The 20,940-nt window shown below is 59.0% G+C and overlaps 1 protein-coding gene across 6 annotated transcripts; it reads left to right on the top strand.

Moving 5' to 3' along the window:
- The first annotated feature begins 993 nt into the window (after positions 1-993).
- FBF1 (Fas binding factor 1) lies at positions 994-20,759 on the top strand. 6 transcript variants are annotated; one of them, XM_016127618.2, is made up of 30 exons: positions 994-1,117; positions 1,456-1,632; positions 2,814-2,841; positions 3,576-3,617; positions 4,913-5,006; positions 5,298-5,358; positions 5,913-5,963; positions 8,050-8,191; positions 8,704-8,781; positions 9,363-9,482; positions 9,818-9,938; positions 10,074-10,207; positions 10,748-10,847; positions 11,863-12,324; positions 13,390-13,488; positions 13,766-13,854; positions 14,012-14,070; positions 14,842-14,997; positions 15,103-15,203; positions 15,311-15,517; positions 16,136-16,243; positions 16,325-16,464; positions 16,550-16,668; positions 17,488-17,610; positions 17,695-17,880; positions 18,240-18,416; positions 18,508-18,645; positions 18,742-18,859; positions 19,029-19,147; positions 19,745-20,759. In XM_016127618.2, the coding sequence occupies exons 2-30, from the start codon at positions 1,570-1,572 to the stop codon at positions 19,826-19,828; spliced, it is 3,519 nt and encodes a 1,172-aa protein (XP_015983104.2). In that variant the 5' UTR covers positions 994-1,117; positions 1,456-1,569; the 3' UTR covers positions 19,829-20,759. The 6 variants fall into 6 exon arrangements, with proteins under 6 accessions (XP_015983104.2, XP_015983097.2, XP_036078743.1 ...); XM_016127611.2 differs by having other exon boundaries at positions 9,800-9,938; positions 11,866-12,324; XM_036222850.1 differs by having other exon boundaries at positions 9,800-9,938.
- The last annotated feature ends 181 nt before the right edge of the window (positions 20,760-20,940 follow it).

The raw sequence follows: 20,940 nt of genomic DNA, 5'->3' as shown, positions 1-20,940 counted from the left end.
AGATCATGGAAAATTGGGAGTGATTTTAAGAACTCTGAATCAAAATATGTTGTCACAATACTGTTGACAGTTTTCATTGATTAGCTAACAAATATTTGATCTTCCACATAGCACTCAGACCACTGACCATTACTTTGTAAACACCATTTTATTTACAGTTCCTGTGGGTTCAAGGATACTCTCGGAGTATATAATCACTGCTATTTTTTTTTTTTTTTAATACTGTTGTGGTTTGAGTTCCTATCTGACAAGATGCATTTACCATGTATTGTTTACCATGCCAGGCTGGACATGTGGGGGTGGGGGAGGGGTGGAATTCCAAAGAGGTGCAGTGTCCCAAGCCTGTGAATCGTGGGTAGACAGCAGAAGTAACCCACCACTCCAGCACTGCTTGACCTGCGGGCCAGCCAAAACACCAACCCCATTTTCCTTTGTAAAATTGAAAGACCCTTAATAAAATCTGTAATTAACACAAAAAGCGCTACGTGTCTTCATTGGTTACGACGCTGGGTTTCATTCCGACTTTGCATCTTTGGTTTTCTTAATTAAATAGGAAGGTCATAGCCAGTTCCCTGAGTTTGGAGTGTGAGATAAATTCATAATTATGGTTTCATACGTCGACCTTCCAGTCGTAACACGTTCTTCAGGCCCTCCACCCCGGCACGGGCACGAGTCAGCCCGCAGAAAAGGGCTTGGATTTGGAGGAACTTCCAAATGCTCCGTCTCGGGGTCCAGGCCTCCGGGGAATGGGAGGAAGCAGAAGCCCCCGTGCGTTGGAGCCTGGAGAGTCTTCCCAAGGTGGCGTTGAGGCAGCTCCTAGCAACGGGCCGAGCTGCGAACAGAGGCCCCGCCCGGACTAACGGCCGCGGCGGGGCACTCTGGGAACTGTAGTTCCTCGAGGCGCTCCCTGCCCCCTCGGCTCTGGCAAGTGAGCGGGCCGCGGACTACAACTCCCTGGGTGGCTCGCGCTCGCCTTTCTCTCGGAGGCGGGGCGGCTGAGAGGTCGGCGTCCTCGGGGCTTCGAAGCGGGATCTCTTGCCGAGCTGGGCTCAAGAGGAGCCCGGTTGGGCGGCTATGGTTCGGACAGGTCCCAACAGCTTCTCCCCGGAATGGAATGGCGCGTAACCCGGGGGTTTCTGGGGCTAGGAGGGTTGTAGGCTGCGCTCGGGGTCCAGGTGGGCTGGGCGGGCGGAGGGGGTGACGCGTAGAGGGGCGAGGAGTCTCGGGACCGAGGGGGTGCCTCCGGGAGGGCCCTTGCCAAGGGGCAAGCTCGGGATTGTAAAACGACTGGCACGGAGCTGGCTGAGTAGATGCGACGACGTGATGGTACCTGCGGCCCTGGGGCCTTGGCAAACGTCTCTCAGAAATTCCCGCGGTCTGGGAGGCTGGGACTGGTCGATAGATGACAGGAAGTTCCTGGATGTAATATGAGACAAAACGTGTCTGCACTTTTAGGTCGTGAAAACTACCATTAGAGAAAGAAAAACTACCAGAGAAAGAGAAACGCAAACATTCTCAGAGGCCCCCTGTATGAGGTCCCAGGTACACTTTGCATTCCAGTAATAGGACATGCCAACACCAGAGAAAGAGAGATGGCCCCTCCCAACGCCTTTCTTCCAAGGTGTGCCAAAGGTAGGTTCTAGTAAGGTAGAGAAGGGGTCAGGAGCAGGGGGAGTGAGAATTCTGAGGAAAACAGTTCTCTGTCATTGGGTGAGTCAGATTTACAGTCAATGTGAAGGGGAAAGAAAATTCCACTGTCGGTGAAAATATTGTCAAGGAATAACCAGCACACACATTCGCCGTTTGTGCTGAATGCTGCCTAGAAAGTAGTCCTAGGTGTTGCCTGGGAAGGTGTATTGGGCATAGTGCCAGGCACCCCACTCCTTTTGAGATAGGTCCTCTCCTCTCTTGCGTCCTCAGAGTAAGTGGTGAGGAGCACTGAACTTTATGCGAGGGATCTCCAGGTCTAGGAAAACTCCAGTTACCAAGAACACTTTGCTTCTTTTCTGAATTGCTGCCCTTACAAGCAGTTTTTAATTTAGGAAAATAGGTTTTGACCTCTTGAATGAGTAAAGTGAGAGAAGCCTTGACAGGCCTTGGACTGGAGCATGGTTAAAGCCACATCATTTTTCAGCAGCAACCACTTAAATTTTCTTCATTAGGGAGCATGAGCCTGACGTGGGCAGAGTTCAGATGAGTCGGACAGCGCTGTGAGGCGGCTGCAAGCAGCCCTCGTTGCCCCGAGATGGTAAGCAGAACGCAGAGTAAGATGTATGGAAACATGCACCCCCACGACCTTGACTGCATGGAGCGCTCTGGGGGTGGGGTGACAAGGACCAGGATGTGGTCCCTGGAGAGGAGGGAGGGGAAGTAGCACTGATACCGACCTTATTAAGCAATGAGCAAACATTTTTTTCTGAGTCTTAATGTCCAGCTGGAATCATTTATCACTCCGTCCCAGGTATTGAGGAGTCAGGGACATGAATAGAGGAAAATGTTCCTAAATTTATCATATCCTGGCTAGGAGGATTTGTGTGTGGCATCTGGAAATTAGGGAAAAGGAGAGACTTCTGCCCATGGGGGGACCCCACAGTGGCATCCACTGCTGGTTAATGGGGGCTGTTCCCACACTCCGAATATGAATCTATTCTCAGAAACTCTAGGAAAGCATAAAGGGCTTCTGTCTCTAGATACCATTGGTTCTCCTGTCTCTGCGGTGACTTGGCAAAAGGCAAAACAACTCATTACACGTTCTCGTTTTCAACACGTTCATTGTTTGATTTTGTTAAAGTGGTTTGTTTTTCCCATTGTAGGCACCGAAAACCAAGAAGGGGTTGAAAGGTGAGTAGAGAGGTGGCACGTCCTCCTTAAGCCAAAAATAATTCCCCCACCTTGGGTTTAAAAATAACTTTCACGTGTCCGTGTCTGGACATTTTTGATGTGTCTCGCTGGTTCCGCCAATTCTCTAGGCAGCTTTGGCCTTTCCAGGGGTCTTCTCATGCTGTCTCACTGGATCCTCAGAGTCTTTCAGAAAAAAGCAAGGGATGGGACTTGGGAAAAAAGTCCTTCTCATCGGGCCGCGTATCCGGAAATGTACGGCTGGGGTTGCGGGTGGTGAAGGCGCTCAGGTGAGAACTAATTCAATGCTTGTACTTGGGTTTCCCCACGTGTCCGCCTCATCAGGAAGTGGCCAAGGACATGTGCCTCCAGACCAGTTCCGGGGGCCTCAGATGCAGGGATGCAAGGAGGCAATTGGTATGAAAGAAGCTTGTGTGTGCCTAGAAATCTGGGTGCTTCTCCTGAAGAAGCATACGGGGCTCTCTGTTCAGAGTCTGGAGGACTGGCCTGTTAACCAGTGAGTCGCAGAGAACATAGTTTTCACTGAAAATCTTCATGATCATCCTTTGAGAAAGTTATTTTCAATAAGGCCCGTGACTTGTTGCCAGAGAGTTGGAAAACATCTGGTGGCCAGTGGCGACAGAGCCACACCTGAGGTCCAGGGGCGAGGTGTCCAGCCGGATGGCCTTAAGGACCAGCCTTCTGTCCTCCTGAAGTCGACACACTTTCTGTTCCAGGCTCCATTGATGACGTCCTTGGTGACCTCCTGGGGGATGCAAGTAAGTGCCCCTTGCCCAGAATTCTCTGATTTAGGCTTTTTTCCTTTTTTTTTTTTTTTTTCTTAAATTGAGATATAATTCACATAAAACTTACTCTTTTAAAGTGTGCAATGCAGCGGCTTTTAGTATACTCACAAAGTCGTGCAAGGATCACCAGGGTCCAATTCCAGAACATTTTCATCACCCGACACAGCACCTCCGTACCCCCATTAGCAGCCATTCTCCATCCCCCCCTTCCACCCCAAGTCACCGCTAATCTACTTTCTTTCTCTATGGATTCGCCTACTCTGGACATTTTATACAGAACAGGGTCCCATAGTGTGCGACTTTCACATCTGGCTTCTTTCACTTAGCAGAATGTTTTCGAGGTCCCGTTCTTCATTCCTCTCTATGTGGATGTCCACATTTTCTTTATCCGTTCATTGCCGATGCTTATTTGGATGCTTTCCACCTTTTGGCTGGGCTGTTATGAACATTCATATACAAGTTTTTGTGTGGATATATGTTTTTAGTGCTTCGGGGTGTAAACCTAGCTGTGCCGTTGATGGAACTATATGGTGACTATGTGTAACATTTTGAGAGACCAGCAAACTGTCTCCACAGCAACTGTACCATTTTACATTCCCACCAGCAGTGCAGAGGGCTCCAGTTTCTCCACATCCTTGTCAGTTCTTGTTATTGTCTGTCTTTTGGATTCTAGCCATCCTCTTAGGTGTAAAGTTGCATCTCATCATGGTTCTGATGTGCATTTCCCTAGTGACTAACGATGCTGTGCATCTTAGCCTGTATTTATTGGCCATTCATATATCCTCTTTGGAGAAGGTTTATGTAGATCCCTTGCCCATTTTTTCATTGGGTTAATGGCCTTTTTATTGTTGCATTGTAAGCGTTCCTTATTGTTTGGGGCTCTAGTCCCTTACCTTCTGTGTCCATGTCTGCTGTACTGAGAGGAGCAGGGGTTCAGGGTCATGCAGAGCTCACCGGGGACAACAGGTCCAGCAAGGCTGAGGTTCCCCGCACCTGGCGCAGAAGAACCACAAACTGCCCGCCCTTGTATGATAACCAACAGCTTCGAGCAATGGGAATGCATTATTCTTCCTGCATTTCCAGGGAGTGGGGTGAGGTGGGGTCGGGCGGGGTGGGGTGGAGTGGAGTGAGCTCCTCATTGGTCACCAGTTGTCATTTAGGCTTGTATTCAGGTTTTTCAAGGGATAACTTGCAGCTTGTGATCTTTTTTATCTTGACTTCAGTTCTCTGCAGCCAGATAACAGAGTTTTTGTTTTCTTTTCTCCTAGCGACACTACCTGAGAAGCCTGTCAAACTGGCACCATGTGCTAGAGATAACACAGGTGGAGCTCAGACGCTCTCTCCTGCCAGGGCTGGAAAAAAGTAAGCACAGCCTGGGTGGGTCCACCCCACCTCTATCTTAGCTAAAGCAGTTCTGTTTTCTTCTCTTGCCCGTTGTTGTTATTAACAGTTTCTTTTTTGAAAGAGGCTCTTTTAAATTTAAAAAATGTTAAAAATCACTGCATTAGGTGGCCCATGAAATTCCTTTTAGCACCCCTGTTCTCCCAGAGAAGAGACTCTCCCAAGTTCACTTGGGCCCTCTAAGCCCTTCTTCTCTTAGAGTCACCCAGTGCCAGCGGGGCGCGGGCGGGTGCCACGTCTGCCCCTTTGCAGGTCCCTCTGGGAAGACGACGCCTTCAGCCCCATGGCAGGCCTGGCAGGAGCTGATGCCGAGGTGAGCCTGGCCCATCCCCTACTCCCCACCCTCCCTCCTTACCCCCAGAAACAGCGAGATGGGCACTATGGCCCACTACTACTCACGGAAAGGTTCAGACGTCCCCGTGAAGCCAGCTCGTTCTTAAAGCGAAGCAGCACTGAGGGCTGCCAAGGGCCCAAAGCGCATCCTTTTGCCTCCTACCAGTGAGCTGGCCCAGGAAGCAGAGCCCCTGGCAGCTGCCGGAGTCTCGGACGCTGCCCATTCTAACTGCGCTTCCACGATACACCCCCCGCCGTCCGGCCACGTGGACGGGGAGCCGCGTAGTTTGAGTCCTGTGATGGACACGGTCTTTCCAGCTGCAGGGAAGAGGAAGTGGCAGCCCTCTCTGGGTCTCCACAACTGGGCAGCTTTGACTGCAGGCAACGCCCAGGCCCCGAGTGAGGGCGGCACCTTCTGCCCCGCTGGCCACTGGCCGGCTGAGCTTTGCTCCTGCCCCCTCAGAATCCAGGCCCCTGGGCAAGAGCCCTGAGCTTCGAAGGGCCTGACAAGTCCTTACCCTCCTATGTACTTAGGTTTCCGACATCTCAGAAGCAGACCCGCAGGCCTTGCTCCAGGCCATGAAGGTAATGAAGCAGCTGGGCCAGCTCTGGTGGGGCAGTACTGGCTTTTCGCTCTACGCCTTCATGCTCCCTGTAACGCCTCCTTTACAGCTTGTGTTCTGAGCCCTGCCTCGTGCAGGAATGGCACTCGCCCATGAGCTGTCGCCCTCCGCCCCTCTGGGTACAAATCAGTCTCCCCAATTCATAGAGATTCACCCATCCTGTCACACATCAGCCACAGATCTCGGATGTAGTGGGGCCAGCTCCGACCTGAAGTCTCACCTGGCTGTGTCCCTCCACCCCTGCACCACCTAGGGGGAGAGAGAGGGAGACCATTTCCTCTAAAGCTCATTCTTAACCTTTCTCCCTATTTCTCTCCACACCCCCTGCCAGGTCCCTTCAGTACAGCTGTCTTCCTATTAGATCAAGCCCCAAGCTAACTCTGGCAATGCAATTTTTTAAAAATTAATTAATTTTAATTAGTTTCAAGTGTACAGGTCCTTCCTCCCTCCCTCCCCTGGCCCTCCACTTGGCCATCATATTAAAGCTTAACTGCATTCCCTCTGCCGTGCTCCCATGCCCGTGACCAACTGTCAACTACTAATCTGTACTTCTTTAACCCTTCACCCCGTTCTCCCAGCCCTACAACCCCCCTCTGCTCTGTCCGTCACCAAATTGTCCACTATATTTGTGAGTCTGTTTTTGATGAGTTTGTCCTTTTTGTTCCTTAGATACCACATATAAGTGAAACCATATGGTATTTATCTTTCTCTGATTTATTTCACTCAACATAAGAACGTCTAGGTCCATCCATGTTGTGGCTGATGGTAGGATTTCATTTCTTTTTAATGGCTGAGTGTATATGAACCGTAACTGCTTTAATTGTCTATAGGTGGGCATTTAGATTTCTTCCATTATCTTGGCTATCGTACAGTGTGCTGGCAATGCAGTTGTAAGGCGTAAATTCTGAAGACGTTATAAAAGCATAGTCTCTCAGTGCTCAGGCGGCCTGAGTCTGAAACCTCAGGCTGCCCTTCATTCTCCCTCCCCTTCTGTCCGGCAGCTGGCAGCGTGCTCCTACCTGACCTTGGCTTCCGTCCCCGAGTTACCCTATGTTGCTTCGGTCCTGGGCCAAGCATGAATGCTTGCTCTCAGCCCTGTGGGGCCCCGAAGAATCGGGGTCTGTGCCCTTCTTGGCTCCAGATTCCATTTCTTTCACCTCAGCTTGAAATCAGCCCTTCCCAAAGCTGGCCAGCTGGGCCCCCCGGCGTGACGTTCCGGTCCCCGGATGAATTTTTTTTTGGTGGTGTCTTGGAGTCCCTCGTTCTGGAACCCTGAGCTCAGCCCCCACGCCACTCGGTTACCTTTGGTTCTGTTTTCTTTCCCAACTCTTCTTTTTTTCTGCATAGTTTTCTCTTTTTCCTTTGTTTCCTCACAGTTCTGCCCCTCGGGTGCCAGCCACCCTCCTCCCTTGTCAAAGTCAGCATTTGATGAGCCAGCCCCGCAGGGCTGGTGGCGGCCTGCAGGGCCCGGCTGCCTCCGCCTCCTGGCTCGGCTCCTGCCGGTGTTTAGTTTCGCCGTTCTTGGCCCCGGAGCAGCGTTCTCATGCTTTTTCCCCCAGTGCACGTTGCTTGCCCGAGCCAGGCAGGCTAAGGGATCCAAAATTTTTTTCAACTTTGGACAGTATGTCCCAAGCCCCTTCCCACTGCCCAGTGGCCGTCCGTTTGGGAGTCGTAGACCCCCCCGGGTCCTGCTGCCCCGTCCCTTCTGCAAACAGGCCTTCGACACTGGCTAGGCCTGTGTGGGAAGCGGCTGAGAGCAGGTGCTGGCCACCCACTCGTTCTCACGTGGTGGCGGCCGCGGCCGGGCAGTGCCGAGCCAGGACCACCGGCTTCTCTGAGACCGGACGCGGGGAGACCTTGTGCTTCGGCCCTGCCTCTGTCCTCGTCTGTGCCCCTGTCGCGTCAGTTTCCCAGCTCACGTCCCCGATTGTCCCCCGTGGAAGACGGAGGCACCATCGCATCACCAGCAGGCTTCCAGGAGCACGAGGGCGCTCAGCGAGCAGCAGCTGAGCATCTGGGGGGATCCCTTGTTCTTCCCGCTCTCCCAGGATCTGGACGACATGGATGCCGACCTCCTAGGTCTGAGGAAGTCTCACCTAGCCTCTAGCAAAAGTGCTGCAAAGGGTTCTGGGAGACAAGAGCCACCTAGCAACCCCAAACCTGCTGGGACCTTTACAGCCAACGAGAAAGGTGAGTGGGACCTGGCTCTTTGGAACTTGGGAGGCTTTGGGGATGCGGAAATGTAGAAGACGCTTAGAAGGAAGCTTTCCTGTCCTGTGGGTTTTCTGTGCCTGGGATGGAGAGGCCAGGGCCTGGCAAATCGCGCGCGTGTGTGTGTTTATGGTGGGAGAGTGGGACAAGTTGAGCTTCCTCTCTTCCTCGGGCTGTTCCGTTTCCTCCAAGTCCAACATGACAACTCCTGGAGGAGCCCTTTGAATTAAATTGCAGAATTTTACGGTAGCCTGTGCGTCTCCCAAACCCATGTCTCTGTTTGGAGTGACTCGTGACTAGGCGGCAGGAGGTGGCTTCCAGACTCCATTCTCCTGCAGGAGCCCGTGTGAGAACTGGGGAGGGGTAGACCCATCCCGGGGCTGTGTCCACAGTCACACGCCCTCCCCGTGGCCCCAGTCAGGGTGTAGCGGAAGAACCTCGGCCAGGGGAGACCCGGGCCTGCCACCTTGTTTTCTCTTTGCCTTCTACAGGGGACGCCATTCCCACCAAGAAGCCATCTACCTCTCCCAGAAGCCTCGGGCAGCAGCACAGGAAGTTTTCCTTTGAAGGTACCAGTGGCCCCCCAGTCAGACTCCTGGGACGCTCCAGGCCTGAGAGCCCAGTAGCCCGAGTAACGCTTACTCCCTCGCTGTGGCCGGGATTCCGCGTGTGTCAGACGAGCAGCAGACAGCTGATGCCACCGATTTAGTTTGTCATGGGTCCAGGGAGGGGCTAATTGTGTTGTGTTCATCCATATATTTGGGGAGCTTTTTTGCAAGGACTTTGAAGCCACACATCCAACTGAAGATTTTATAAAGTAAAGGAAAAATTCCCATTCTTCACGAATGCATGGATGTTTCACTGCCCTTCTGATGCCTTGGGGACGTCTCCAGAAGGCTGTGCGGACAGTGGAAACGGGGGCCATGGGCGAGCCTGGCGCAGTCACATGGGGCGGCAGGCCAGGGCCGCCCCCGGCTCCCATGTCCGGCCCGGTGTGGTTGGAGCCACCCCAGATGCTGAGGGGCTCGTTTATGTGCCGGAGCATCTAGGGATGACAACAATGACATCTTAGCCACCCCCAGCGCAGCACAGGGCTTTTTTTCCTGCACAAAGGTGCAGTCTGACCACTGCTTTCCCTCCCGGCCCCAAGACTTGGAAGACCCGTTGGCAGGACTTCTCTCCGACGACGAGGAAGGAGTCGCCAAGAAGCCGCCGGGGACCGAGAGTAGAGCAGCTTTGGAAAAGAGCCCAGCCCCAGTCAGAGATCCGGGTAGGGGGACGCCGGTTTCACCCCACGGAAGGTGCCGCTGGCAGCAGGCTGGCCCGGCTGCCCGGTGCAGGGCCTCAGAGCCCCCTGGGCGGACCGCGGGCCTGAGGTCTGGGTCCGAGGGACGATCCGTCCCTAAGCACGGGGTGGGGGTGTGAGCCGGGGACGGGGCAGGTCCTGTGGGAGACCAGACACGCGCGAGGCCTGGTGCCTCACCCAAAACTCAGAGTGGCGGAGAAGCGTGCCCCTCAGCCCGTTCAGCGTGTCGCAGCGGAGCACCAGACAGCTGTGGGCATGGTGCCCCGTGTTCTGCTTCCTAGGTCCCTCCATTCCTCTAGCTCCTGGGGACACCCCCATCCGAAAGAAGGACGAGTTGCTGTTTGACGATGGGGACGACATCATGGCCGCCCTGGGGTTTGGGGACAGCCCCAAAGCGGACAGGAGGCAGACAGGAGACCAGTAAGGGTCCTTAGGTGCATAGAGCCCCTGGCCAGGCCACTGCTTCAGGTCTAGGGAGAAGTTACTAGGGGGACAGCGTGGGCCCCCAGGAGCCCCTCGTATTCACACGCACCTACCCTGTGTCCCGTCCTGCAGGGAAGGGCCCCGGCCTGCTCGCTCCAAGCTGGATGAGCTGCTGGGTCGAGGCACTGCCACCAAGCTGCTGGCCCGCCCAGGCACTGGGGAGCACGGCGAGTTCCAGCCGGACAGGAAGTACCAGAGGCCACAGGGTAAGGAAGCTTTGGGGCGGGGGGGCCCCCCGAGCAGGTTTCTCCCACAACCCATAATAAGAAATAAACTGTACACCATGACACATACACACACGTTATGCATATTTTAATTGAGACAAGTGTCACGCAATATTAATTACCATGTTCAACGTTGTTATTCTTATTTATACACTGTTTGGTTTATAAAGATACTGGCTGCAACTCATAAAAGTGGTTTCTCAACCTACTAAGAGGTAGCAGCTCACAGTTGGAAAAACTCTGCTCTGGACCAGTGTTTCTCAAAGCATCGGCTGGGGCCATGTGTTGAATTGTGCTTGGGGCACATGCAGCTCATGGCCGCACCTCAGGACTGTCCCGCAGGGCCCACCACCGCGTTTTGGCGGCTCCCCGATGCTCCTCCAAGTGGAGCTGATGCCCATCCTCTCAGCCCTGCGTCCCCCCGGGCAGCCTCACCTCCACATGTCACAGTCATCAAGCTGCCAGTTCAGCTCTGTGTAAACAGAGTTCTCTGCCCAAGATCACAGGCCCCTTAATTCACAGACAAAGACGATTCCTGGGGTGATGAGGACTTCACCTTTGGGGCCTATCAGCCCACCATGGGCTCCTCCGAGGGCCGGCAGTCCCGCCGGCAGCCAGTCAGGTAAGCGAGCCCTCAGGGAGCTTGGCCTCGGAGACAGACTGCCCATGCAGCATGCGGGCTGGCCTCACCCCATGCCACTGACAGGCCTGTTGGGGAGGCCACGCTGGGTACAGCTCTGGGCTCTGCGGGTGCTGAAGGCACGGGGAGGTCGCCCAGCCCTGCAGTCCAGGCCAGGTGGTGGAGATGGCCCCCAGCAGGAGCCCAGGCTGCAGGAGGGGGTGGGCCCACCTCCTCCTGAGGCCTGTCAAAGCCAGAGGCCTGCGGCGGCCTCTCCTCTTGAACCTTGCTCCCCGGGAAGCCTGCCCTGGGGTCTGCCGTGCAGACCTCGTCAATGGTCTCGTCCCTGTTTGCAACACGGTAGTGGGTGGAATTGTCTGAAGTTGGAATTTTTCTCCCAGTGTACATTTTAGACTTCGTATTTTGAGATACTTTCAAACTGACAGAGAGGCCGCGAGGACAGTGTGGCACGCTCCCTCCTGCCCGCCGCCCAGACTCGGCAGATGTCGGCACTATGCCGTGTCAGCCGCATCGGCCTCTCTTTCTCTGAATAACCGTACAGACACGCCGACGTGTTTTCCCATTCCCGGCGTGTGCTGAGCCCTTGGAGGCTGCTGCCACCGAGCAGTACAGCACACAGGCGATGGCTGAATAAAGGAACAGGTAGCAAACGGCGCTAGATGAAACCACTCGGTCCAGCCGGTTCTTCTCTGGACACACGTGCCCGTGGCGGTCGTTTGGTCCTGTGTGCTGCGGGCGGACTTGTCCCTGGTGCGGTGGCATTCGAGGTGTCCGCGTCTGGCGGTGTTCTACGAGCAGCGCCCAGCTCCACTGCCCTGTTCGCGGGGCCTGAGGCTGGCCGTGCACAGCCCCTGGGCGTCCCCGGCTTCTCCGGTTCTCGCTTCTCGGTGTGGAGCTCACAGTCGCCCCCCAGCAGCGGAGGGCGAGGCCAGAGGGAAAGGGGGCTGTTGGGACGGGTTACTTGCCCTGCCATAGACCCCTCCTCTCTGTCTTGAAGTAGGTTCTTGGCAGAAGAGAGCACAGACCTCAAGGGAGAAGCAGGCTCCAAGCAGAGCACCCCCATGGCGTCCAGCCCCACCCACCCCAGGAAGGGAGGAGCCGACTGGTTGGGCCTCAAGGAAGATGACTGGGACCTGCACCCCACATCGGCCACCAGAGAGACTCGCAGGGGAGGCTCTGCATTCTCCACGCCCTCAGCGCCTCATCCCGTGGGCCGGCACTCTGCCCCGGCGGGGCTCCCATCCTCCTCGGGGGCAAAGCCAGCGCCCGAGGTTGCAGATGCCCCTGCCAAAGCCAGCCAGGCTTTCCAGCTGGGTGCCCTTGAGCGGGAGGAGGAGGAGGACTGGCTGAGCCACGCCCTGTCTCGGAAAAAGTCCCAAGGTCCGGCCAGAGAGGAGCACGCTGCCCCCTCCAGCGGCCAGAACGTGGTGGGGGCAGTGGGCCGACCCCCGTCCAGCAGGTACAGGCCAAGGCTGCTGTCTCTAGCACAGGGAGGGCCGGGCAGGGTGTGGGGAGCTCCGGCCATGCACCCCAGGGCAGAACGCCGTCCTTAACCTGTGGGCTCCGCCGGAGCCCCACGAGGGAGCCTCAGGCTCCCGCCTTCGCCCAGGTGCAGACTCGAGGGGACTGCGGGGCTGTTGACACTTGCGCCTTAACTGCTGTGGGGACGGGTGCTGGCTTGGTCAGGCAGGAGACAGGACGCCCTGGCGTGGCACACACGCAGCCCTCTCAGAGCAGTGGCTCTGTCCACAGCGCCGTTGGGCTGGCAAAAAACCCAGTGTCCAAATCCTCGGTGTGACCGCTGGCCTCAGCTGAAGTAAACAGTGCTTGTCAAGGGTGTTACAGGACACACAGTGGCCAAGAGGCGACTCCTAGGGGAAGCCACAGAATGGCGAGCCAGTGGAGCAGGACAGTGACTGACCTGCGACTGACCTCTGAGGGCAGGCAGGCGAAAGGGGCTGGCAAGGCCGGGATCCTCCAGAGGAAATGGCAAGATGCTGTGGGGCCAGAGCGAAGAGGAGGTGACATGGCCGGCCGGGGACGTCACCCAGCCCTGGGGTTGGTGTGAGTGAGGAGAGTGGCTTTGACCTGGAGCAGAAACCCGGGGAAAAGCTTTTTCACTGACCCCGAGAGCTGAGAAGGGCGTTGAGAACAACAGACAGGAGAGAGGAGCCCAAAGGGCGGCCGGGCCTGGCGGGAGGAGGAGCAGAGCCTCAGCCCAAAGGCCTTGACTCTGAACTTAGCTCTGGTGGCCCATAACACGGCCGTTGCCACTCCTTGGACTGTCATCAGATGGTCAGTGTCCATTCACTGTGCCGTGGTGGGCACTGGGGCGGAGGGGGGTTCTAGAAGGCCAGGGGCTCAGACGTGGGAGAATTCCCAAGACAGGCCGGTGGGAACGGGAGGCGAGCCCAGGGGAGGCGGGAGGACGAACAGCCACACAGCTTCACGCTCGGTCCTTGTCCTGTCTTCACCCTCCCGCACCTGGACCCCGCCACCTTTGCTCGAACGTTCACCTCCTCAGCCAGCCTGTTGCCAGCACTCGGGGGCTCAGACCAGCAGCTGCTGGGGGGACCTCGGGGCCAGCAGCACGGAAGCCGCCTGCCGGGCCGGCCCCCTCGGGGTAAGTCACAGCCGGGGCTGAGCGTGGCGAGAAGCGCGTTGGGGACCGGCACGGGCCTCCTCCCTTGGAGGGGACGATAGCTGTGCCTTGCTGTGTGGCATTCAGTGCCTCGCGTCAGGCCCACCGATGACAGGGCGTCCTGACGCCGGGTCCTCGTCTTTTCCTACCTGAAGCTTCACTTCGGTGAACCGCCAGCCCCCAGGGCTTTTCCTGTCTTTGGCTTGAGCCCGATGTTTTCCTTTATTGCCCCTGCCACCTTCCCCCCCTGTGTCCTCAGGTCCCCTGTGGCTCGGAACCAGGCCTCCTCGGCCCTCCGCGCAGGTGACCCGAAGAAGGACGCAGCCCCTGGAGACCCCTCGAGCACCGGTTTGTTTTCTGCTTTGTTTGGGGGTTAACTCTGAGTGAGAAAGAGGCACTTTGAGCTTGCTTTGGGGCTCCCCAAAGACAGTGAAGCCAGAGCACCCACGAGACAGGGGCTCTGCGGGCCTCCCTCTCACACAGCTCTCTGCCGTTTATTTTTCAGAGCCCGTGTTGTGTGTCCCAAGCTCCCAGGAACCCACAGGGCTGCCCGTGCCTGTCCAGGTAGGGGGGGGCGGACAAACAGGCATAGGTCTCAGGCCCAGGGAGCAGCTCTCCTGTGCTCAGAGGCAGCAATAGCGGTTTGACTTGACAGCCCATCAGGAAGGCCGTGTGGTGCCATCAGCAAGCTCGCCGGGCTCCTCCCAGCAGCACCTCTAGGCTTGCCACCCCCAGGCAGGGGCGGCCAGAATGCTCCGCTCGGAGTAGGGCTGCAGGCGTCACTCCCTCTGGAAAGCCGCCTCCATTCTTGTTCCCCGCACCGCCACCACCACCCTCCCCCTGCCCCTACACCTCCATCTGTTACCCAGGTGTGCAGTCACCTCTGACCCTTAGGCCTGAGGAGGCCAAGCCACATAAGGGCTTATCCCTGGTGACCCAGAAGCACCTCGGAAGATGGTGGGTGGCACGCAGCCTGCTAGAAGCAGAGTAGCTGTCATCGTTTGGACTTCAGGCCTGATAGAAAGGGCCCGCGTCGTAAGCCCTTGTAGCTAATTCTGCTGGGATGCAGCTACTCGCATGGGAATCTGGAACCCCTGCAGGGTCGGATGTTCTGAGGGAGAAAGGGACTCATTCTTCTGACCAGACCAGAGAGGGGAGGCGCAGCGACCCTGTGACTTTCCCAGGCCTCATTCTCGGCCTCTTGTTGTCATGCCCTTGTCCCTGTCTGCAGCCCCAGATCAGGTGTGAGGCCTGGGAGGTCTAGTGAGCAGAGGGCCAGAGGTTGGTGAGCTCAACCAGGTCCCTGTCCCCTACCTAATCTGCCCTCAACTACAGTCCCTGCTCCCAGAGTCCCTAGCACGGAGCCTGCTGCCCGGCACGGGATGCCAGAAGCAGCTGCTGGCAGCTCAGGTGCAGCTTCAGAGTGGGACCGCCGAGCTCCAGGCCGAGCTCCTGCAGAGTCAGGCCCTGCTGGCAGACCTGCAGGCCCAGGTGAGGGGCCAGGGACCGCCAGCTGTGATGGGAGCGTGTCACTGTGAGGGCAGCCTGAGGAACCCCCCGCCCGTCCTCCACACTGTCCCCCTCACCGTCTTCCAGGTGCGGAAGCTGGAGCTGGAGCGGGCCCAGCACAAGCTGCTGCTGGAGAGTTTGCAGCAGCGGCACCAGGCCGACCTGGAGCTCATCGAGAACGCTCACAGGTACGCCCTCCCCTGCCTGTGGCCCCCGGGGCTCCCCGAGGCTCCTGGCCTGCCGCGGCCGACGTGCTCAGAGGGGCCCCACCCACGGCTGGGTCTTCTACTGGCAGGAGCCGCGTCAAGGTGCTGGAAACCTCGTACCAGCAGCGGGAAGAGCGGCTGCGCAGGGAGAACGAGGCGCTGTCCAGCCAGTACCTGTCGCAGTGCCAGGCGGCCGAGCAGGCCCGCGCCGAGCTCACGGCCCAGCACCAGCGGCACTTGGCGGCCGCCATGCAGGAGAAGGACCAGGAGGTGGAGCGGCTCCGGGAGCTGCAGCGGTGAGGACGTGCGGGCTTCGGGGGGGCCGGAGCCACCCGACTCCCATGAGTCCCTGAGCCCCGACTCAGCAGTCTTCGAACTGGGGCCTGACTCCTTCCTTCCCTTCTGGGTGAGGCCCCAGGCTGAGCACACTGACCCACGGCCCCCGCAGGGGCAGAGGGCGTGCCCACAGGGCCCGAGGGCTCACTGGCTATTCAGGCAGGGCCCGGAGCAGCAGCGCTGTGGGCTGACGCAGCTCAGGTCAGCCTGCTCGCCTGCTGGACTCTCCAGTCCAGCAACCGGACCGACCTCAAGAACAGTGTGCGCTGTGAGCCTGTGGGTCGGTCTGGCCGCCGTTCTGCGTTAGAGCAGAACCAAGTAAAGGTGCGCGAGGGGGTTGGCCCACGAGGGCAGAGCCGGCCTCCGGACACTGCTCAGGCCCAGGCACGGAGGGCCGCGGGCACATCTGTCTTTTCCTGTGTGCCGTGTCCTTTGCTGAGAAGCAGAATCTCCCCCTGAGAGAGCGGGTACCTGAGGAGCCAGGGAAACCGAGGCGGGCCTGCAGCGGGGGAAGCCCCAGGAGCACGGGCCACCCCGAGGCACGCTGCCCCCTGAGCCACTGTCCCCGCACCCCTCAGGGCCTCCATCCTGGAGATGCGCAAGGACCACGAGGAGCAGCTGCAGCGGCTGAAGCTGCTGAAGGACCGGGAAATCGACGCGGTCACCAGCGCCACCTCCCACACGCGGTAAGGGCCAGGTCTGCGCCCTGCCCACCCCAAGGGGGCAGTGCTGAGGCCCCCAGGCCTGGTGACCCGATCCACCCCCAGGTCCCTGAATGGCATCATCGAGCAGATGGAGAGATTCTCCAGCAGCCTGAGCGAGCTGTCCTCCCGCGTGGAGGCCTCGCACCTCAGCACAGCCCAGGAGTGGGAGCTGGGGGTCCGGCAGCGGGACGAGCAGCTCCGAGGTACCATGCAGCCACGTGGCCCTCCCTCCCCTCCGGTCACGGTGGGAAGGTGGGTGGACAGTGAGCCCCTGTGGGCTGCCCGCAGCACTGCAGGAGAGGCTGGGCCGGCAGCAGCGGGACATGGAGGAGGAGCGGAGCCGGCTCCAGGAGGTCATCGCGAAGATGGAGGCCCGCCTGAGCGAGCAGAGCCGGCTGCTGGAGCAGGTGGGGCTGCCCTCTGGCGCGGGGCCTGCGCTCCCCCAGCACCCCAGGGAGTGTCAGCAATACGCTGTCCTCGGCCTCCTGACGTCCCTCTGCAGTCTCTCCCGCCCTCTCCCTCCTCCGCTGAGCCCCTCTCGGCCCATCAGCTGCACGTCCCACTTTCCTTCCTGCCACCGGAACGTGTCACGGCAGCTGACGCCTATGACAGTGGGAGAAATGCTCTCACCTCCTGAACTGTGCAGATACATCCCGACCTCCCTACGTAGCTTTCATATAGAAAAGCAAGCTCTACTATTAGGAAAATAATACCTTTCGTACTAGGTTATCATGATGCATTTCTCTGGGAAAAAATTAAATTATAGGAAAGGATAAAGAAGAAAGTTAAAATTACCCGTTAGCCAGAGAGCCCCTGATGATATCATAGATATCCCGTGGACGTATCACTGTGTAGATACAGACATTTTGATACCATGAACCATAATAATTCAGTCCCTCATTTGGCCCTCTGCCTCAGCCCAGGCACAGTCCAGCTTCTCGCCTCATGCTGTCCGTGCCCCCTGGCATTGCAGCGTCACGCCCACCCTGGCGCTCCGCCCGCTTGATTGATGGCAGCTGGGCGGCTGAGGGCCATCACGCGACGCGGCGTGAGGGGGCTGCGGCCTCCAGCCCGCCCAGCGGCTGGGCCTGGCTGTCTTTCCCGGGCGCCCCTGGTTTTGCGCCTCTCAAGAAAGGAGGTGTTTGTGGCATGGTGTGGGAGACGCAGCGGCTTTGCACAGCCCCCCAGGCGCGGGGAGCGCACCCTCAGCCCTGACCCCGCCGCAGGAACGCTGGCGGGTGAGCGCGGAGCAGTCCAAGGCCGAGGCCACGCAGCGCGCGCTGGAGGAGCAGAGGCGGGTCGTGGCCAGGCAGACCGCCGTGGAGCGCGAGGAGCTGGAGCGGGCCAAGGTGGGTCCCGCCGCACCGCGCTCGGCGGCTGGCCCTGCCACATGCCCGGGACGCTCACCCCTCGCCCTGACGCCCTTGTCCCAGAGCGCCTTGCTGGAGGAGCAGAAGGTGGTCATGCGCAAGTGCGGGGAGGAGCAGCGGCGCCTGGCGGCCGAGTGGGCCGAGTTCTTTGCGCAGCAGAAGCTGAGTAAGGAGCGGGCCGAGCGAGAGGCGGAGCGGGCGCTGCAAGCGGACTCCAAGCGGGAGGGCACCCTGGTCAGCCTGGCCAAGGTAGGCCCCGGAGCCGCCCGCCCTCGCGGTCTGCTCCTCCGCTGGCGGGTGTGCTTAGTAGAGGGCACAGCGCCCATGCAAGGACGGCAGCTTCCTCTGACGTCCATTCAGCCCTCACCATGATGTAGATACGCTAGAGACGAGGAAACTGGGCTTCGAAGAATTTGAGCCCAGGGTGAGGAGCAGCACCGAGGCTTGGCTTGTCTGGTCCTCGGACCCTGTTGCTCCACTGCCTCCCCCCAGACTCGGATGGTGTGGAGCCGTAGCAGTGGGCGGGTGGGCCAGGGAACCCTCGAACCCTGAGCAGGGCGCAGTGGACTCCCGAGAGGAGAATGCAGCGAAGGCCTTGCCATCTCCAGGAGCAGGCAGAGCTAAAGATCAGGGCAAGCGAGCTCCGGGCCAAGGAGGACCAGCTGGCCGCCGAGAGGGAGGCCCTGGAGCGGGAGCGGCAGGAGCTGCGGCTGGAGCAGGAGAGGGTCAGCGCAGCCGCCCGGCGCATCCGGCTCCGTGCCGAGGAGGTGGAGAGGATGAGCCAGGTGCCCGGCGGCTCAGCTCAAGGGCGAGGTCGGGGCTCCAGCGGCACCCTGCCCCCGGCCCGCCCCGCTGACCCAGGTGGCCTTCCCGCAGGTGGCCTCAGAGAAGTACGAGGAGGGGGAACGGGCCTTACGGGAGGCCCGGCAGGTGCAGTCCGCACAGCAGGCCCGGCTGCAGCTGGTGCAGCAGCAGCAGGAGCACCTGCGGCAGCAGGAGCAGCACATGCACCAGGCAAGGCCCCGCCCCGCCCTGGCTCCCCCCGCCCTCCCCACCCCCCACCCCGGTCGCCCACCCTCACAGCGCGCCCTCTCTGGGGACGGGGCACAGGAGCATCTGAGTCTGGCCCAGCAGAGACTGCAGTTGGACCGTGTCCGACAGGACCTGTCCTCTAGTCCCATGGGGCTACTCACCAAGGCCCAGGGCCTGCCAGCCTCTGGCCTAAGTGGTAAGTGGCTCCAGAAGGATGGGACTCTGGCCGCTGGGTGGATGTGCGCAGGAGGTGGGTCCCGGCTGCACCCACCCGCAGTGGTGAGAAGGCCCTGGGGAGACAGGCTGTGGCCGTCCTGTCCTCCCTCCGACACTTCGGTCCCTGACTTGCCCCTCGGCCTTTGCAGCCATCGTGGCTCCTGCTCCTGCTCCCCCTCGGCGCAGCCAGCCGCCGGGGCCGCCGGCCGGCCTGGGCCGCTCGCACCTCCACGCCAGGCTGGTGCTGCTGAAACACACAGCTGAGCAGGTGAGCGTGCTGGGTGGAGAGCAGGCCCTCCGCTGCCCCTGGGTGGCCAGCACCTCAGGGCAGAGGCCGGGATGAGCCCACGCCCTGGAGGAGAGTAATGGTGCCGATGGCTTAGTGAGCGTCTCTGAGACCCGTAGGCCAGGTTCTATCTGAAGCGATTCTGGATTCTGCATGTCGCCTCAGCTGAACCCCACAGTCGCCCTGTGATGACAGCTGTTATCACTTACAGAGCATTTCCTGTGTGTCAGGCTCTGTGCTGAAAACTATGCACATTATAAGCCTTTACTTTGACCCAGCCCTACAAAGCAGGTAATGTCGTTATCTCCAATTTATGGAAAGGCTTAGAGAGATGGAGTCATATGCTAATGAGTGGCCTCAGCAGGACTGAGACCTGGTCCCACCCCAGTGCCTGCGCCTTCCGTGCCCCCTGCTGCTTCCCAGAGCCGGGCAAAGCCAGGGAGTAAGTGGGGAGAGGCCCCGAGCAAGGGCTGGCTCGGCCAGCACCCAGGAGTCCACCTTGCGCTCAGTCCTTTGGGCCAGTGTCTTACCCACAGGAGGGAGCCGGGGGGTGACGGCTCTCCCAACCCTGCCTTTCAGGACCGAGACTTCTTGGAGAATGAACAGTTCTTCCTGGAGACCCTGAAGAATGCTTCCTACAACGTGACGTCGCATTCGGCCTGAAGGGCCCGGCCGCCCCCTCAGCGGAGGCCTCAGACCCTGCGTTCTGTCCCACCGCCCTGCTGGCTGCCAGCCCCGGGGAGGGGCGCCCGGGGGAGGCTCTGCGACGCCCAGGAGCTGATTACAGCTCTTCCTGTGGACAGGGAGCAGACACGTCCTTCTGCGCGTGCCCGCCGTGGCTGAGGCATACAGGTGCCTCGTGCCTCAGTGGCCTTGGGCGACACGATGCTGAGGGCATCTCAGCCCCCGGATGCTGTCAGCCACGGCTTTGGTCCTCCTGCCCCGCAGACGTTCGGCTCAGACCCAGAGGTCTGACGGCTCGGGCGACCCCTCCCCTCCACGGCGGGCAGATGGTTTGGGCCTGTTCTGAGGCAGGAGTCTTCTCAAAGAACGCCACAAGTGGCCATCTGCCCGCCCGGCAGGGACAGCACGGTGTCGCCCCCCTAATGGGGACATGGAGTCAGGCCACCCTGACCGAGGGCGTGGGAGGGCCCGGGGCAGGGAGGCTGCCGTGCCAGCCAGGTTTTACCTCACATTCTGACATGCTCTTGGCACTCAGCCAGCCCTCCGTGCTCTCAGGGGCTCACACAAAGTCCCCGCCTCATTCCCAGCCACCCAAGTGACTAGCTCGGCTTGGACAGTGGCCTCCTCGGCTTCTAATAGGCTCCCCAGAGGTGGGGGTGGAGAGCTGTGGGTGATGGAGGGGTCTGGGGAGGGACGGGGTCAGAAGGCTTCTCCCTGTGCTGTTCTCCTGCCACAGAGCCACAGCTTGGGGGACAAAGATGACAGAGCACAGGGGGACCGAGAGAGACCATACCCAGGCTGACCCCACCCCAGACAGGCACTTTTCCACATGTGGGCATTGGGCCTGGCTGGAAGGGTTGCAGACCCACCACAGATGGACTCAACTAATAAAATCACAAGTCTAAAGCGGCTTCTCTCTGCGAGCAGTGTGTCACCTTCCGTGGGAGGAAGTGTCCCCGTGAGCAGGGAGGCAGAGGAGGACGGTGCTGAGTGGCTCTGAGCAGGTCCAGTTTGTGTCTCTGACTCTCGGAACAGCGTTTAGAGGGACCTTATTTATTTACCAGTAGTTTACAGCCTTCATCGTGGACCCA

Source organism: Rousettus aegyptiacus, unplaced genomic scaffold (genome assembly GCF_014176215.1).
Source record: "Rousettus aegyptiacus isolate mRouAeg1 unplaced genomic scaffold, mRouAeg1.p scaffold_m13_p_6, whole genome shotgun sequence".
NCBI classification, from domain to species: domain Eukaryota; kingdom Metazoa; phylum Chordata; class Mammalia; order Chiroptera; family Pteropodidae; genus Rousettus; species Rousettus aegyptiacus.
The sequence above is the reverse complement of the archived record's forward strand: the minus strand, read 5'-3'. Positions and strand labels throughout refer to the sequence as shown.

Bases quoted from the DNA above. Each gene is read 5' to 3' on its own strand.
- FBF1 (XM_036222850.1), top strand. From the start codon at position 1,570: ATGCCAACACCAGAGAAAGAGAGATGGCCCCTCCCAACGCCTTTCTTC. The intron at 10,848-11,862 runs GTAAGCGAGCCC...TCTGTCTTGAAG, and splicing joins TCCCGCCGGCAGCCAGTCAG to TAGGTTCTTGGCAGAAGAGA. The intron at 12,325-13,389 runs GTACAGGCCAAG...TCACCTCCTCAG, and splicing joins GGCCGACCCCCGTCCAGCAG to CCAGCCTGTTGCCAGCACTC.